This window comes from Petaurus breviceps, unplaced genomic scaffold (genome assembly GCF_028583685.1).
Source record: "Petaurus breviceps papuanus isolate PSGF00001 unplaced genomic scaffold, PetGlider_PUasm1.0 79, whole genome shotgun sequence".
Lineage (NCBI taxonomy): Eukaryota > Metazoa > Chordata > Mammalia > Diprotodontia > Petauridae > Petaurus > Petaurus breviceps.
In genome coordinates this window covers 31,780,988-31,798,707 of record NW_027186523.1, presented here as the reverse complement: position 1 = coordinate 31,798,707, position 17,720 = coordinate 31,780,988, and the positions used below count along the sequence as shown (strand labels likewise).

Sequence of the window (17,720 nt, the reverse complement as noted above, 5' to 3'; positions counted from 1 at the left end):
GCAAATGTCTTCAAGGAAAAATCACAACTTTTCCCTGGTGATTGAAACAAATGTTTCTTTATCATCTATTTTACGGCCATTGTATTTGGTGGTAGTGCTGGAAGAGGAAGGAAGAGAAAAGTGTAAAAAAATTAGTCAGTTTTTCTTTTACTACCTCTCTGCAGAGCTTGTTTAAAAGCTAGTATTTTAGGCACACAAAGTTATTCTACCAGGTGGCCAAAGATTTTGTAAAAGAAGGTTCCACAAGGCTTAGCGCATGATTACATGTATATAGGGAGTAAGGGAAAGTAAAGATTATGGACTTAGCTGCTTGGAAGAATGGTGATGGCCTCAACAGGAAGAGAAAAGTTAGGAAGGAATATGTGAAGGGAAAGACTTGTGTTTTGGACACATTGAGTTTTTGGTGTCTATGGGACTGAAAATGTCTAAAAGATAGTTGGTGACATAAGACTACACTCAGGGGAAAGATCAAGGCTGAATACGTAGATTGCTGAGTTACCTTCATTAGACACTGCCAAAGCCATGGGGATGGATGAGATCTTTAAGAAAGACCATGCTAAAAAAAAAAAAAGAAAGAAATACCATGATAGGACACTTGAGAAATAGGGGATGGAGAATCAAGCTCTTTGCCAGAGTGTCTATCCTACACACTCCCTTTGTTTCTTCCCTGCCTAATTTAGGCTGTACACCTGGAGGTCAAAGCCCCATAGCTTGTTTTATAAACTTGAAAACTATGGGCATCCATCAAAAAATCAGTAAGGTTTTTAAATTACTGGATCAGAGATGATAGAATGGAAACTTAACAGTCCATTGATCCAACTCATTCATTTTATAGATGAAGGAACAAAGAGGCTCAGTAATTTCCCCTAAGTAACAAAACTAGAAATCTGAGCAATGATTTGAACTCTTCCTGCCTCTAAGTCCAGTGTCTTGGCAGCTATTTCAGGCTGTGTCATCTGGAACTGGAGCACCAAGGATCTGCCACCTGCTGTGGCAATGTGGTGCCAAGAGAGTGTGACTACCCAGATTTAAACATTGCCTCCAAAGATCAACTGGCTGTGAGGTCATGGACAAGATATGTAAACTGTCTGAGCCTCAGTTTCTCTATTTGTAAAGTGGGGATAACATCCATAAGTACTTATACTTAATAGAGTTGAGACATAAATGAACTCAAATGCATAAGTGGCTTTGAAAACTGTAAAGTGCTATAAAAATACTGGGGGTTGGGCGCAGGGGTAGTAGTAATCAAACAAATCCCCTCCTAGATCACAAATACTATTTTTCTTCTTCCAACATAAAAAGAACCTTCTACCTGTCCTATTCAGACAAAAGGAATTGCTTACTGCTATTAGTAAAATAACACACATGATATTTTATGCATTGGAAATAATAATCGAGGGGTAATTTATAAAATTCCATCTAACTTGTTTGGAAATAGCTTCCCTGCCTGTCCCACCCTATGCTAACAATAAGCACTCTGCACAAAGATCCTCACATGGCCTGGGACTAAAAAAAGACTTCATCCTAACTGGGCTAATATGTTAATTCTTGCCTAAAACAATAACATTCTGTTATCACTAGAAAATGTTCCTTGGTGGGGTGGAGTCAAGATAGCAGAGTAGAAACAGGACTTCTACACAGCTCCTGCTTCCACCTCCTCCAATTCATGTAAAAAATTACTCTAAACAAACTTGGGAGCTACAGAACCCACAAAATGACACAGAGAAGCTAACTTCCCACTGAAGACAGTCTGGCAGGCCAGTAGGAAGTAGCCAGCACAGTGCTCTGGGAGCCAAGCCCAGCCCTGCCCAAACCTGAGGTTTTAGCCTCAGGGAGGCCACAACCAGCCACTGGCTGGAGGGACTTCAGATCACCAGCAGCTGTGGAGGTTTTCAGAATAATCAACACAGAGAGGCTAAGGACAAAGTTAGAGGTAAGCGCAGTATGGACTTTGGGATCCAGTAGTGTGAGAGTGTGGTCCGGCCTTTATCCCCTGGAGGGAGAAGCCACTGAGGTGCCGTGCCCATGCACGCCGCCACGTGGCAGCTTCAGCTCCTGGCCTGCAGATTGTAGGGGGACCAAGCAACCAGTCTAAGGGGTAATTGCTCTTGCTTTAACCTGCTTAGATCTGGATTGTGTTCTAGGGTAGAGGTCCTGGGGTGTGCAACCAGCTTGTGTGTGGAAGCTTCAGAAAGGGCACCCAACTAATACCTTCGGTAGCTGAGAAAACCCCAGCATTTGGGACAAAGCTCCACTCTCTAGCAGCAGAGCCCTACTGTGGCAAAAAGGCCAAAAGTCAAGTAATTGGCAACATGAGCAAACAAGGGAAGCAAAGCAAGCAGAGCAACCCAATTTTACACTCCCATTTTGGGGACAAAAAGGATCAAAGCATGGAACAGGAAGAAGACAGTGACGTCAGAGCTCCTGTACCAAAAGCTTCCAAGAAAAATACGAGCTGGTTACAGGCCATAGAGGACCTTAAGAAGGATTTTGAAAACCAAATAAGAGAAGTGGAGGAAAAATTGGGAATAGAAATGAGAATGACGCAAGAAAATTATGAAATGAGAGTCAATAGCCTGACTGAAGAAAATAACACCTTGAAAAATAGACTAACTCAAATGGCAAAAGAGGCTCAAAAAGGCAATGAGGAGAAGAGTGCCTTAAAAAGCTGAACTGACCAGATGGAAAAAGAATCTCAAAAGCTCACTGAAGAGAATCATTCCTTCAGAATTAGATTGGAGCAAATAGAAGCTAGTGACTATGAGAAACCAAGATACTATTAAACATATCCAAACAAATGAAAAATAGAAGGCAATGTGAAATATCTCATTGGGAAAACCACTGACCTGGAAAACAGATGCAGGACAGATCATTTAAAAATTACTGGACTACCTGAAAGCCATGATAAAAAAAAGAGCCTAGAAATCATCCTTCAAGAAATTCTCAAGGAAAATTGCCCTGATGTTTTAGAACCAGAGGACAAAATAGAAGTTGAAAGAGTTTACCGATCACTTCCTGAAAAAGATCCCAAAAAGAAAACTCCTAGGAATATTATAGCCAGGTTCTGGAATTCCCAGATCAAGGAGAAAAAATTATAAGCAGCCAGAAAGAAACAATTTGAATAATGTGGAAACACAATCAGGATAACACAGGATCTGGCAGCTTCTACACTGAGGGATTGAAGAGCTTGGAATATGATATTCCAGAGGTTAAAGGAGCTGGGATTAAAACCAAGAATCACCTACCCAGCAAAACCAAGTATCATGTTTCAGGGGAAAATATGGTCATTCAATGGAATAGAGGACTTTCAAGCATTCTTGATGAAAAAACTAGAGTTGAATAGAAAATCTGACATTCAGATACAAGAAGCAAGAGAAGCATGAGAAGGTAAACAGGGAAAAGAAATCATAAGGAACTTATCAAAGTTGAACTATTAACATTCCTACATGGAAAAATGATAATTATAACTTATGAAATTTTTCTCAGTATGAGAATAGTTGAAGGGAATAGAAATGTGTATGTGCGTGTATGTATATATATATATATTACATATATATACATGCATATATATATATGTCTATTATATAGGAGCATATATGGGCATATGAATACATATGTGAATGTGTGTATATATGTGTACAGGTATACATAGATAGAGGGCACAGGACCAATTTAATAGGAAGGGATGATATTTAAAAGGTGAAATTAAGAGGTGAGAGAGGAATATAATGAAAGGAGATGGAGAGAGACAGAATGTGGTAAACTATCTCGTATAGAAGAGGCAAGGAAAAATCGTTACAGTGGAGGGGAAGAACAGGAAGGCAAAAGGGAATGGGTCAACCTTATTCCCACTGAATTTGGCTTGAAGAGGGAATGAAATACACACTAAACAGGCTATCTTACCCTCCAGGAGAGTAGGGGGAAGGGGATAATAGAGGGGATGATGGAAGAGAGGGTAGGCTGGGGGGAAGGGAAGTTGGAAGCATCCACTTTCAAAAAGGGACAGGATCAAAGTAGAGAATAGAACAAGTGGGAGTTGGGATAGGAGGGAGGGAAATATAGTCAGTCTTTTACAGTATATCCACTATGGAAATGTTTTGAATAGCTACACATGTGCAACCTATATTGAATGGCTTATCTTCCCAGTAAGGGTGGGTAATAAGGGAGGAAGGGAATGAATCAAGAATTCAAAGTTTTAAAAATCAAATGCTTTATATATATATACTGTTATTAGTACTATTTTACAGGTAACTGGGAAATAAGATATACAGGCACTGGGGCACAGAGATCCACTGTGCCCTACTGGAAAGTCAGATATCCTTCCTCTGCAGTTGAGAAGTAAATCTCCTTTTGACAAGTAGATGTTTTATAAACACGTTTCATTCTGAAATCAAACCTAAACTACTATTGGTCTGGTCAGAATCAGGCCTTTTGTACAACATGTGAGCATTGAAGGCCTTCTACAACCTGGTCCAAATCTACCTTTTGAACTTCATTTTCCATTTTCTGGTTTGAAATTTCTCATCTATATAATGAAGGAATTTGACTAGATGGTCTCAAACACCTAAATCTATTCAATTCTAAACTATGATCCTATGACCTCTTGGTTACATAACACTCTCTTAATTGTCCTTTGAACTCATGTGCAATTCCTGACTCTGCTTAGGCTATATTTTTATGATAACTAAGGGGATTCCACTTATCTTGATCAACACTTAAAAAAAGAAAAGAAGTGAGAACAAATGGGAAGGGGACAGTGAATTTAAGAAAATATATTGTTTGGGGAAGAATTAGAGGATTGGGGAAAATGGAGCTATCAATCAAATGAAAACAAACCAATCAAACTGTCTCTCACATGGAGAATATTTGAGAAGTATTGGAATCATATAGTATCTACCCTAAAGGCACTGGCTATAGTGAAAAATGGAAAATTTTTATCTCCAACCTATCAATAAAACGAGCAATCATCTTGCAATTATGTTATAAGCTCTAGCATTCATTTAAAAGCAACAAAAGAAATTAAGAGATAAATACGGTTAGTCTCTAATCCAAAGCACCCTTTTTTTGATACAGTTACTAAACTTTCCTTTTTTATGCTTAATGGAAAATCTTTTCATGGCTGACAAAACTATATATATATAAAACTCAGGGGAAAAATGAAGCTTCCGCATACTCTAGACTAGTCATTTCCACAGTCTCAAACCAAGACATTGGACTTTTTCCCATTTGTAGAGAAAGAGCTATCCCTAGGTTTGAAAAAGTGCCATCCAGAGGGACTGAAGAGCATGTAGTCCTTCTTCCAAACCACGGTGTGATAAATCACAAATCTAATCCATTTGTGTCCTATTCCTGCCTAAAAATAACAGACTTGGGAATTCCCAACTTAGTTGTTTTCATTTGTTCCAAAAAGATTTATTTTCATCTGTTTTATGTGTCTAATTTGGCTAAAATGAAAGGACCCCAGCAGAGCTGGCTTCTTACTATGTACCCCACTGGCTAGCTAGAAAAAAAGCAAACACCATCTCTAAGCAAGCAAATGAGAAACTTTGAAGATGTACTTCACTCCACAGGCATTGCTGGCATTGCAGTGTGGCTTCATGCAGTGTAACAGGGTTTCATGTCTGAAAAGATGGAACTTGAACACATTGATCAGTGGCATGACTTTCTTACCAAAAGTTTTTACCATTTGATTTAAAAAATTCTCTTTCTTCCCTAATTGGGAAGAGCACAAAATTTATGATCTGCACCTCAATTGCTAATAAATTATCTAGGATCTATCAGCCATATGGCTTTGTAGCAGGGGCTTCAGAAGGTGAATTCTTAGCCTGAGACTTACACCTCAGATGTCATTTCCTTTTAAGTCTAAAACAACCCACTATGCTTTTATAGATTACTAGAGACAACAAACACCAAGGGAAGCTAGAGAGCAGGAAATAAAATAAGATTATAGGGCTGACACAGAAAATTTCCTCAGGAAAGCTCGAGAAAATTGGTCTCCTTTAGGGACCAAATCTTACTGGCAAGATTTCTTATGGGAATTATCAAGAACAAATCATGCTACAGATGCAATCCAGATTTCTCGATATGGTTATTTCTGTTCTTTTCATCACAAGCACTGTACTGGGGGCCCAGCTGACCTTAGTTACAATTACAACCCATATTTGAGCTACTCATTATTTCCAAAATAGAGATTTGGCCTAGAAATCTCCAGAGAGTAAAACAATCTGCCTTACTTTGGCTGTCATATGATCAAATCCACTTGATCTGTTAGGCTTGAGGCCTTTCAGTTAGTTTTCAGACCAAAATTATAAAATGAAACATGGAAATCTCTCCTTAACCCAAACATCAAACCTACCAATCTACTAGCTCCTGCCTTATGTCCACTGTTCTACCAGAGATGAAGTGATAAAAGTGTTTCAGGTCAAACTGCACTTAGACTGAAAAAACTACTTCTGTTTTCCTGGGAGTATGCCACAAAGTCATGAATTCTCGGGGTCTGGCAAGTGGAAAATCTAGTTCATTATCAATAAAAAACAGTCATACACTGACCAAGCTTTCAAGTTCCAAGATTCAAATTCCATATCCATGGGCAAAATCATCTTTACTCTACCTTTGCGTCCTTTCTGTGACTCCTGGTTTGAGAAATATAGGACATATTTCACATGGGAGGTTTCATATCACCAAACATAAAAATAGGTCAATAGGCAATAACGACTATGCCTTTGAAAGCTAGAGACTTCAAAATGACAAATTAGACTAAGTAATAGGTTTTTCCATTTCAGTAAAAAGTGATGAATTCATTCATTCTTTCACTGACTGAACAAATACTTTTCAATTTAAGATTAGGTTCCTTCTTTGAAGAAGTTCACTATGTAGTAGTAGAGGAAAATATTCAAACATAAATAACTATAATTGAAGATATTATGTGATACATAAGGAAGGCACAAATAATCTGCTTACAGAAATTTACAGAGGGTAAGATTATTCTTAATTGGAATGATCAAAAAAAGCTTTCTGGAAGCCCAGACAAGATGGCACAGTAGGTGGAAATGGTATAGCCTAGCTGGCCCTTGCAACTACTATGCAAAGACACAGAAAATGTGCCAGACTGAAGGCTGTTTAGGAAATCTAAGAAAAAAAAGGTCAGTGAGCCATTTTTCCAGACTGTGTTGGCATAGCCAGACAGAGTTCTGAGGATGCTGAGGATAGGGTCTAGCTATGAGAGTTCTGAACTGAGTCTTCCAGCAGGTGGACTGAATGAAGTTCTATAGTTATGCATGTGGGCAAAAAGAAGTCATATACCCAACACAACCCTGACACTATGTAGGACATAAGAACAGGTATTAAGTAGGACCTATCACTTCTATCCCAGAGTTGGGGCATAGATACAGTGTAGACTGAGAGTGGAGGACCAGGGCAATGGATTAGTGGAAGAACATGGGGCTGTGTATTGGACAAGATGAGTTATAGGAGAAAAAAAATGCTACAGAGACAAAGAAATGATTCAGGTATCAAAGAACCAGAGTCAGGGTCACACATAATTAAGCAGCCATTGCTATAAAGGAGTCAAGAACTTGCAATACACCATTTCAGAAGGCAAAAAATACAGGCTCACAACCAAGAATACCTTACCTAGAAAACTTGATTATAATCTTATAGGGAAAAGTACTGTTAATGAAACTGAGTAATTGTGAGGATTCCATATGAAAAGACCAGAGTTAAATCGAAACTCTGAAATGCAAACCCAGAGAAATATAATATAAAGCCTCAAAAATTTGGAAAAGCAGCTATTAAATATTTTTAATGGACTGCAATGAAATAAAATTATATTCAATAAAAGGCTGTTAAAGAAGCATTGAAAATTAACTGGCAACTAACTTAATCCTAAAGAAGAGATGGATAAGAGAACAAATCATAGAAATACTAATTCATTAAACATAATGACAACAATGAGAAACACACCAAAAATGTCAGGATATAGGCAAAAGTAAATTTTGGGTTTCTTCTACTACTTCCCTACCCTCTGAGAAGACAAGCAATATATCAATTAGTCATGTGAAATCATGCAAAACATATTTCTGTATTAGCCATATTGTTAAAAAAAAAAAAAAGCAAGGGCAGCTAGGTGGACCAGTGAATAGAGCATCTACCCTGGAGTCAGGAGGACCTGAGTTCAAATTTGACCTCAGACACTTAACATTTACTAGCTGTGTGACTTGGGCAAGTCACTTAACCCCAAATGCCCTGCCTTCCCCCTCCAAAAAGAAAAAAAAAGGAAGAAAATAATATTTCAATTTTCCCTCAGAGTTGATCAGTTCTCTCTCTGGAGGTGGATAGCATTTTTTTTAATCATGAGTGCTTTGGAATTGAACCACCATATTGATCAAAGTACTTAGGTTTTTCACAGTTGATTATCATTCTAATATTGCTATTAATTACTATGTACAATGATGCTCTGGTTTGCTCACTTCATTTTGCATTAGTTCATATGTTTTCTAAGACTATCCCTCTCATCATTTCTTAGAGCACAACAGTACTCTATCACAATCATATGCCACATCTTGTTTAGTCATTTTCCAATTGATGAACATCTCCACAATTTCCAATTTTTTCCATGAATAGAATCACTATAGATAGTTTTGTGCATATAGGTCCTTTTTCTTTTATCTCTTTGGGCTACAGACCTAGTAGTGGCAAAGTAGTTTTTAAGTGTAATTTTACATCTCAAAACCACTTAAAAAGTGTGTCTCCCCATCTCATCCAGACCCGGAGTGCAGGAACTTCTCACACATCAAACATCATTTTTGATCAGCATGGAAACTGTAACATAGGTCTAAACATGTACATCATTTCATCAAGAAATAGAAGAGATCAACAAACTGGGTGTACAACTAAAAATAACTAGAAGTCAACAAATTACAAAACTGCAATAAAAATCCTGAAAATAAAAAGGGAGACCAAAAAAAAAATAATTGACTTAATAAATAAAACTAGGAGCTTCAAAAAAATTAAATAGAAAACCCATTAGATTTTTTAAAAAATAAGAGGAAAGCTAAATGACCTGTTTCAAAAATAAAAAAGTACATTCAAAAAAAACAGAAGGAAGTAAAGTAATTACTAGAAACTATTTGGCTTATTTATTTGCCAATAAAATTGACCATTTAGATGAAATGGTTCAATACTGATAAAAATATAAAAGGCTCACACTAAGATAACAAGAAATAGAGGTCTTAACCCACTCTGAGAAAAAGCAATTGAACATTCCATAAATGAGATCACAAAGAAAAAAGTCCCAGGACAAATAGATTTACAAGCAAATTCTATTAAACATTTATAGAGCAATTAATTTCAATATTACATAAGCTGTTTGAAAAGACAGAAAAAGACAAGGTCATACCAAATTTCTTCTATAAGACAAATATAGTCTTGATACCTAAACCAGGAAGAGTCAAGACAGAGAAAGAAAACTATAGGCCAAGAACCTTAATGAATACAGATGCAAAAATGTTAAATAAAATATTAGCAAGGAGACTATAGCAACATATCACAAAGATTATCCACTAAGACCAAGTTGAATTTATTACCCATAATTCAGTTGATTCAATATTAGGAAAATTAGCAACATAATATTAATAAGAACAACAAAAATCATACAATTACATGAAGAGATGCAGAAAAACTTTTGACAAGACATAACACCCATTTCTGGGGGGGGGGTCTCACCAGAAAACAAAACAAAAAAAGAAAAGAGATCTTTTCTTTCCTTTTTGGGGGGCAATTGGTGTTAAGTGACTTGTCCAAGGTCACACAGCTAGTTTTTCTGTTAAGTGTCTGAGGTCGGACTTGAACCCAGGTCCTCCTGACTCCAGGACCAGTGCTCTATTCACTGTGCCACCTAGCCACCCCAAGAGATCTTTTCTTAAAGTGATAAGTAATATCCATCTAAAATCAAGAGCCACTATCAGTACCAGGATTATACAAAAGATCAGAGAAAAAGGAAAAGGACTCAAATGTACAAAAATATTTATAACAGCTCTTTTTGTCACACTAAAAAATTAGAAACTAAGGGGGCACCCATCAATCGGGGAATGATTGAACAAATTGTATTATATGAATGAAATGGAATATCATTGTGCTGTTAAGAAATGACTGTTTCAAAGAAACCTGAGATTTTTACGAAATGATAAGAGTGAGCTAAGCAGAACCAAGAGAACAATTTATGCAATAATAACATCTGTAAAGACAAAAAAAAACTTTGAAAGACTTTAAGAACGCTGATGACTAAAATGACAAATGATGAACCACAATTCCAGAGGACTCATGAGGAAACAAGCTACATACATACGTCCCGACAGAGGAATGAATTCAGGGTTCATATTGAAACATATTTTTTAGACATGGTCAACATAGAAATTACTTTGGGAAAATCATGCATATTTGTTATAAGAGGTAAATATATCAGCTTTACAGTCTCTTCTTTTTCAAACCCAATATACAGATTATAAGTATTTTCTGTTGGATCCTAAATGTTCCTACCAAACCAAGAGAATCTGCTTAATGAGACTTTGGTTGAACCTAAACTGATATAGAGCTTACTTTAACTAGTAATTATATTTTTAGTTAGAACTATATTATTATACAGAGGCAATATAGTACTGGATAGAAGGCCCAACTTTGAATCAGCAAGGCTTAGGTTCAGATCCTGCCTATGACATATACTGGTGGTGATCATGAGTGAGGTACTTCTCTAAGAATAAAAGTAACAGATAAATTATCAATATACATGAGTGGAGGGATTTTCTACATTGAAAAAAATCACAAGTCCAAAGTTTCTTGCTCACCCAAAATAAATATATGAAATATTTTTCCATGTCTTTTGATGTATAATAAGCATAGTTAAAACCTAAATTTGATCATCTTTACAAAATATCTTTATATTTCTATTTGTTATCTCATGAGTAAGAAGTGTTTCTCTGCATGCGTTTCTCTTTATTTCACTGTTTATGCCAGTGATGTCCTGGCAGGGGTTAAAAGAAAATATTACCAACCAAATTCTGCAACCAAATCTTCTGGATACAACATACAGCAGCACTGATACGATGGTACAACAAATAAATCATTCTGATTCTATAGACCACTTTTGAGTCTTGAGCTTTAGCATGTATACTTAACTGCTTTTTTTGGATCATTTCTGGGACCAGAAACTCATTTTGTCAATGTAATCAAAGGAAAATCTTGATTGCATAATAAGCTATCTATGGGCAGTTTAGTAATACCCAAAATAAAATACCTGGATCACATTACATATAGCATTAGAAGGAGGAAGCACTGGAAACCAGGATGTCACGTAGGAGGAAATGAAAAGCCATGAAATTGTAATCAAATGTATAATATTCATATTTTAGCATGGACAATGACAAATCAATAGAAGGCAAAAATGTAACTTTCTTACCACTGATTGTTATACCATTGTCTTTTGGAACTTGCGTCATTTCTCGTAAAGTGATTTCTGGATTCACATCAACTTTGCTCCCTGACAACTGCAAATGAGCTTTGAGAGAGGATGGGACTTTGATTGTAATAGACCCTGGAATGAATTAAAAGACTAGGTTATCCATGCAAACAACTGAAAAATAGAATGCCCAGACCCCAGCCTTTTCTCTACCTTGTTAATTTAACAAGGGAGTGTTTCTACTTCTATAGCATTTTTCCTTTATACCTTTCCCCTACACATTTCCACGGTAATCTCTTTTCCTTGGCCCCAGCTGGATAGAGAATGATCAAGGCAATTCTGTGAGCACATGGTATCCACATTCACTTCAGGCAAATGAGTCATGAGGTCATTCTGAGCTACCATTTCTTCAGCAAACAGCACTAGCCAGCTCACAGTCCCAGAAGATGCATAGTCAGCAATTTACTTCATCTGCAGCTTGCAGTCAAGGATTGCTATTATTTCCACACTGAGGTCAATTGTGTTTTATGAATCATCTGTTGGGGGAAAATTCTGTAGCCTGCATAACCCTGAGGCTGGCTCCATGAACCCAGAATACTACAGGATTCATGGCTTTAAAGGATTTATTCCAAATATAGCCAAAATAAAGTTATACCATCATACTGATTGTATATACACATTTGAAATTCTGGGACTGACTTTTAGGTCATAGGATTCTATACCTAGAGTTAAAAGGGACCTTAGAGGCTTTCCAATCCAACCCTCTCATTTAACAGATGAGGAAACTGAGGCTCAGACAGGTGAAGTGACTTTCCCACAGTCACATAGGCAGAAAAGTATCATAGGTGGGATTTGAATTTGGGTCATGTGGCTCCAGTATCATACTTTACCACATGGTTTCCAAGATGATATGCCTAAGAGAAAAGTTTCCTGTTGTGCAAGAATTTTTTTTCAATCTAAAAGAATCTAAAGAAAAAAATTTGATGATGTAATAGGGTACCTTGGAAAAGTTTTATGTAAAAGACTATTATTCTTTTGGTCAAACTTCATTCAGTTTTTTAAGTACCTAGACAAAGAATAAAAACTTATTTTCTGTACAACCCTATATATATTTTCAAACTCCTGGTGGAAGAAATTAGAACAATTCTTTAATTGGTTATGAAAGACTTTTCAAAACACTTTTAACACTGGCTATACCATAAACTCATCAGTTCATTCTTTTTTAGCAGCTTTCTTATCAATATATCATACAGCAGTCAACATATATAAGATATTCTTATAAGATCATCATGGATCGCACTTTCATGAGCCAAGATGGTCACGATGACATACAGAGTTTGTTTTGAAGATTAAGTTTTGAACTCATTTAAAAAAAAAAGGTTTTAATTGTACATTTTCCATATAGTCTGATTAATATCAGCCTTAGTTACACTTAAGTAATTCCACATCTGGTTAGGAGAAAACTAAAAATATTCTTTATTCCCACCCTGAGAGTGAGGTCTGCAAATGACTTGCAACTGAAAATAATTGAACACAGAAATAAACTTAGAGAGTTACTTTCATTCTTTTTTTTTTCCCAGAACCCTTTGTGGTTAGAAGGTAATGCTGCTGGGGTCCTTTAAAGCTTGGGGAAAGGGAAGATGAATGAAACATTTATGTGCAGGCTGGCAAAAACAGTAACAGATAATCCATACCATTTGCAAAAAAGTTATGATAAAAATAATAGTCAAAACTTAAATGTGAATACTGAACACAGCAAGTTCTTCCTACCTAGGGAGATTCAGGCCTAGGTTTAAAACAGAAAAAAATTAGTAGGAGAGAAAATGGAAACACTTTTTTCATTGGAATTTTTTTCCCCCAAAAGAAAAATCAGGCAGCAAAACAAAACACACAGGACTTCCATCTCTAAATATGCCAGAATCTTAAAGGGTCCAACATTAGTCAATAGTCAGCCATTCTCCTTTAGCAAGAACCTAAAGCTTGAAGTGCCCCTTTTTGTTATATCCTTAACACATTAAAATTTTCTCCCACCTGATAATCATTCATAGATATTAATACCAACTCTTCAGTTTTGAAGGATTCAAAAAGGGAATTCAAAATGTCATCTTGTGACTTCTTACAAGAGGGTACAAACAAATAGTCTTCACCTCTTTTTTTTCTGAAAAGGTGCACAAGAGGTTAAAGTGACTGGTGCTGCACACTGGCTAAGACAGTGGCAGATTTGAAAGGATTTCAGACATTCTTGGTCATCATGACACGACAAAGTTCAATACTGCTTTCTGCTATCCCCATCACAGATAACATTTCCATGTGGAATTAGTTAACAGAAATGAAGACTGAAAATTTTGATCTCATTTATCTTTGTGCTTCTGCCAATAACAATCACAGTAGGAGAAAAGGCAGAATTGCAATCCTACTATGTTATGTAAACAGGGAGGTTACTGGAACAAAACCAAATAATGATCAAATCAAGGGCCCTGTCAGAAATCTGATCCAGGGCATGAGGAGCAACAATTATTTTTCTCTCTTCCATTCTAACAGAAGAGGAAAACAATTCTAATGTGAGAAGAGTTTGGGTCATTCTTCTCTTTCTACTAAAAATGAGAGTCTATGTGGTGAAAGAACTTTGTAGTTAGAGGTAGCAAATCTGGGTTGGAGTTCTTATCTCTCTTCATAGCTTAGTCCCTCACTTAGAAAACAGAGATGCTAAAACCTATATCACCTAATCCATAAGACTACTTTGAGGACTGTAAACCACAATGTACTATTTAAATGTGAACCATTACTGCTATTTTTATTCTAATGTTAAGCAAAGAGAAATGGCATTCTAGCTCAAAGTCTATATTAGCTTCTGTTCTATTCTATTATTACTACATTAAGTAATTCCAAGGCTTAAAGCCTTGCTTTTATTAGATGATTAGATAAGGGCTACTTTGGCAAACCATAGGACTCTTGCAGAACAATTGTGCCACCCAAACCATGTACCATCATGAAAAAAAAAAGACCAGAACTCAACTGAATTCATGAAAACAATAACACTTTGGATGAGATTTGAACATGGGATATTTACATGGAATTATTTTTGCTAGAAATTAAATTTTGGAATGTTCTATAAATGCTATTTCAAGAGACCAACCAGGAGATCACCAAAAAGGTCCCATGACAATAATATACTTTGTGAATCATAAGGTAAAGCAAAGTATTTTCCAAAATATTTGGTCCCTAGTTTAAATTCTAAAAAAACATGTTTTTGTTTTTTTTATCCTTCCAAGTTCTGCCTGTTATACACTAGGAAAGTTTAAAATGAAAAAAAAAATTAATCCCATAATAATGATTATTTACTGAGGCAAGAGATCTGAAATATTTTTATTTGTATTGGCAAACCAGGACTGGAGAGTAGAAATGATGGTAAATGGTCTTCTAAAATAGTCCCCAAATCTAAATGCCTGAGGATACCTAGAATGGTGTGTGTATGTACCTGCCAACATTAAATTGTATAAAATATATGGCTATTTTAGTATGAACAGGTCATTTGGATTTTGAGTGTCATATAAAGGTTTCTATACACTTTATGTCACAAGAAAATATTTCAATTTGCTAACCTTTCTGGGATTTCAAGTCCACATTCCCCATCTGGCTGACATAAACATCTACAGCACCTTCATGAGTTGAAGCTTTTAGGTATCCATTTAATGAATCTGGAAAAAAGATTACAGGGGTAAAGTGATTTAGTAGTGATACGTCATTTTTTGTTAGTATAAGAAAAATTTTAAATCTGAAGTGAAGGATAAGGCTCATTCTAAATGACACTGACCGTTATTTACTTACCTTTTAACATCTATACTTTTTTACAATTTTTTTAAAATAATAATTCCTTTTACTAGATTCCTAGAAAACAAGTCTACATTGGGGTGGCTAGGTGGCGCAGTGAATAGAGCACTGGCCCTGGAGTCAGGAGGACCTGAGTTCAAATCCGGCCTCAGACACTTGACACACTAGACTTTGGGCAAGTCACTTAACCCCAACTGCCCTCCCCCCCCAAAAAAAAACCCCAACAAAACAACTAGTATACATTAAGATGACCCAATGGCCATATTTACTTGGATAGTAGTCCCACTAAGTTTTGAGGCAGCTAATCAGTCAGTCAGTCAGTAAATACTTAAAAGATTTTGAAAAGCACATAGGACTATGTGCCAGGAACTGTGGTAAGCATTGAGCACACCAAGAAGGGCAGAAGACAGTCCCTCACAATCTAATGGGAGAGATAACCTGTAAACAACTACATACAAAGAGGCCATATACAGGGATAAACAGGCAATAATCAACAGAGGAAATGAAGGGAGATTGGGAAAGGCTTCTTATAGAAGGTGGGATTGCAGCTAGGACTTGAAGGAAGTCAGAGAAGCCAGGAGGGAGAGGATTCAGGGGCAGAGGAGAAGCCTTGTAAAAACGTGCAGAATCACAAGATGCACAGTCTTGTGGAAGGAAATGCAAGCAGGCCCAGTGGACTGAAGAGTACATGAGATGGTATACCATGTAAGACTGGAAAGGTTTGGGGAAGAGGGTGGCTAGGTTATGAATACCATATAATTTTGTATTTGATCATTTCAATAATTTCATAGCTCCTGAAAAGTGTAAGACTGCTTTAGTAAAAGCTTTGTGTATTGGTGGTGGAAGGGGGAGATAGGGCCCCCCCAAAAAGGTAAGGAATTTGAAAAGCAATTAAAGGTACTGTTTGAATTCAGGACTGAGGAGTTTTCATATTTTTGGTGCAGGAAGAAAATCAGCAACTACAAAAACCTAGTATGCCTTCTGAGTCCCTCCGCAGCATATCCAACATACAACAACGTTAGAGCCTCAGCTGAAGGGACACATAAGTAGAACAGAAATATGAAGCAAGAAAAGAATCTGTACTAACTAGCTGCCTTCTCCAAAATGAATGGCAAGAAACAACTGCATTTATGTAAGCCTTTGCTGTCCCTAGCAAGGACAAAGCATGTTATACTTAAGAAAAACTTCTTCTGACTGAAACTGTTGTTTCGACTGAAAGGTGTTCATGAACGAAACATTTTCCTCAATATCGTCAAAATGTGAAGGAGGAGTCTACGTAAAGGGAAAAAATATGAAGAAATACAATAAATATTACTCACAAATTCAGCAGATTTGTAAATCTTCTCAAATAATCTAAAGGGACAGACTAGACTCTCCAGGAAAAACAAAGAAGGCAACTTGTTTCCTACATAGTTGGAAAATGTGCATTTTGTCACCAGGATATTTTGTATTCAGTCAATGTAGACTGAAAAATATGTCTTTTATTTGAATCAACTTATTTCTTGCTTATGTGTCATGAGTCAAAATTAATCTTGAGAAGTTAAGCTTTTGGAGACAGGAGATGATGCTACATGTCATGAGGTACCAACTAGTTTTTTAAAACTTCTTTAATATTCCTGAAGAGGACATGCCAGTTAAAACGTAAAAGTCAACAGTCAAATGTGCTTATGATTCCAGTCATCAAGCTTAAAGAAGTGTGATTTCTTATTTATTCTGAGGAAAGAAACAGAAAAACAAGATGTCTGTCTCCCGGGCAACTCTTTTCATTTCTTTTTCTTCCTTAAATAAGTAACAAACACCAGATTTTAACATCTGAACAGTTGCACTATAATAATGGCCCCTCAGAGACTGTCAGAGGAAACTAAATGATTTACTTTTGCAGAAAAAAATACACAATCAACAACATCCAGCAAGACCTAATCTTTAATTTTCATGTATTTTCTTTCATAAAGCTGATTCCAACAATTTTCAAGAATCAAAGTAAAATTTTCATTTTCTGATGTTGCACTGAAGTAGCTAAGAAAGCAGAAATTGTTCTGGTATAGAAATAGTCTCACCATAAATACTGGCTCACAAAAACAGAAAAATTCCATGGGCCTCGAGAGCAGCCTAGGGAGGAAATATGCATTAGAAGGTGATTAAGACAAAGTGAACAGGAATCCTTTGTCCAGACAGTGGTTGTAACAAGCAGGATCCCACAGAGAGCTTTTTGTCATTACAATATTGCCAAAAACTTTGTATGTCAGACAGATACAACTAAGTTATGAATAGGGAAAATATACTGGTGTCCAGCTAAAACCACCTGAAACCACAAAGATGAATTTAGCTTACATGTATCAGGGATGACTTAGAAGTCTAACAATGAACTAATACTGGGAATATAAACTTAGTTAGTAGCAGAGGGAAAAAATAAAGGAGTAAGACTAAGATCCAGAGG

General features: G+C 36.5%; 2 protein-coding genes across 3 annotated transcripts in view; one reads left to right on the top strand and one right to left on the bottom strand.

The window, feature by feature from the left end:
- The window catches only part of LOC138175894 (coiled-coil domain-containing protein 146-like), a 245,301-nt gene that overhangs the window by 6,185 nt on the left and 221,396 nt on the right, over nt 1-17,720 (top strand). The gene's annotated exons all lie outside the window — the stretch shown is intronic.
- The window catches only part of LOC138175893 (protein FAM185A-like), a 65,491-nt gene that overhangs the window by 5,246 nt on the left and 42,525 nt on the right, over nt 1-17,720 (bottom strand). For both annotated transcript variants that reach the window (XM_069106543.1, XM_069106544.1), the window contains 2 exons: nt 15,055-15,150; nt 11,453-11,587 (listed from right to left, as the gene is read on the bottom strand). In XM_069106543.1, the coding sequence (XP_068962644.1) occupies nt 11,453-11,587; nt 15,055-15,150 (231 nt within the window). The remainder of the gene's footprint in view (nt 1-11,452; nt 11,588-15,054; nt 15,151-17,720) is intronic.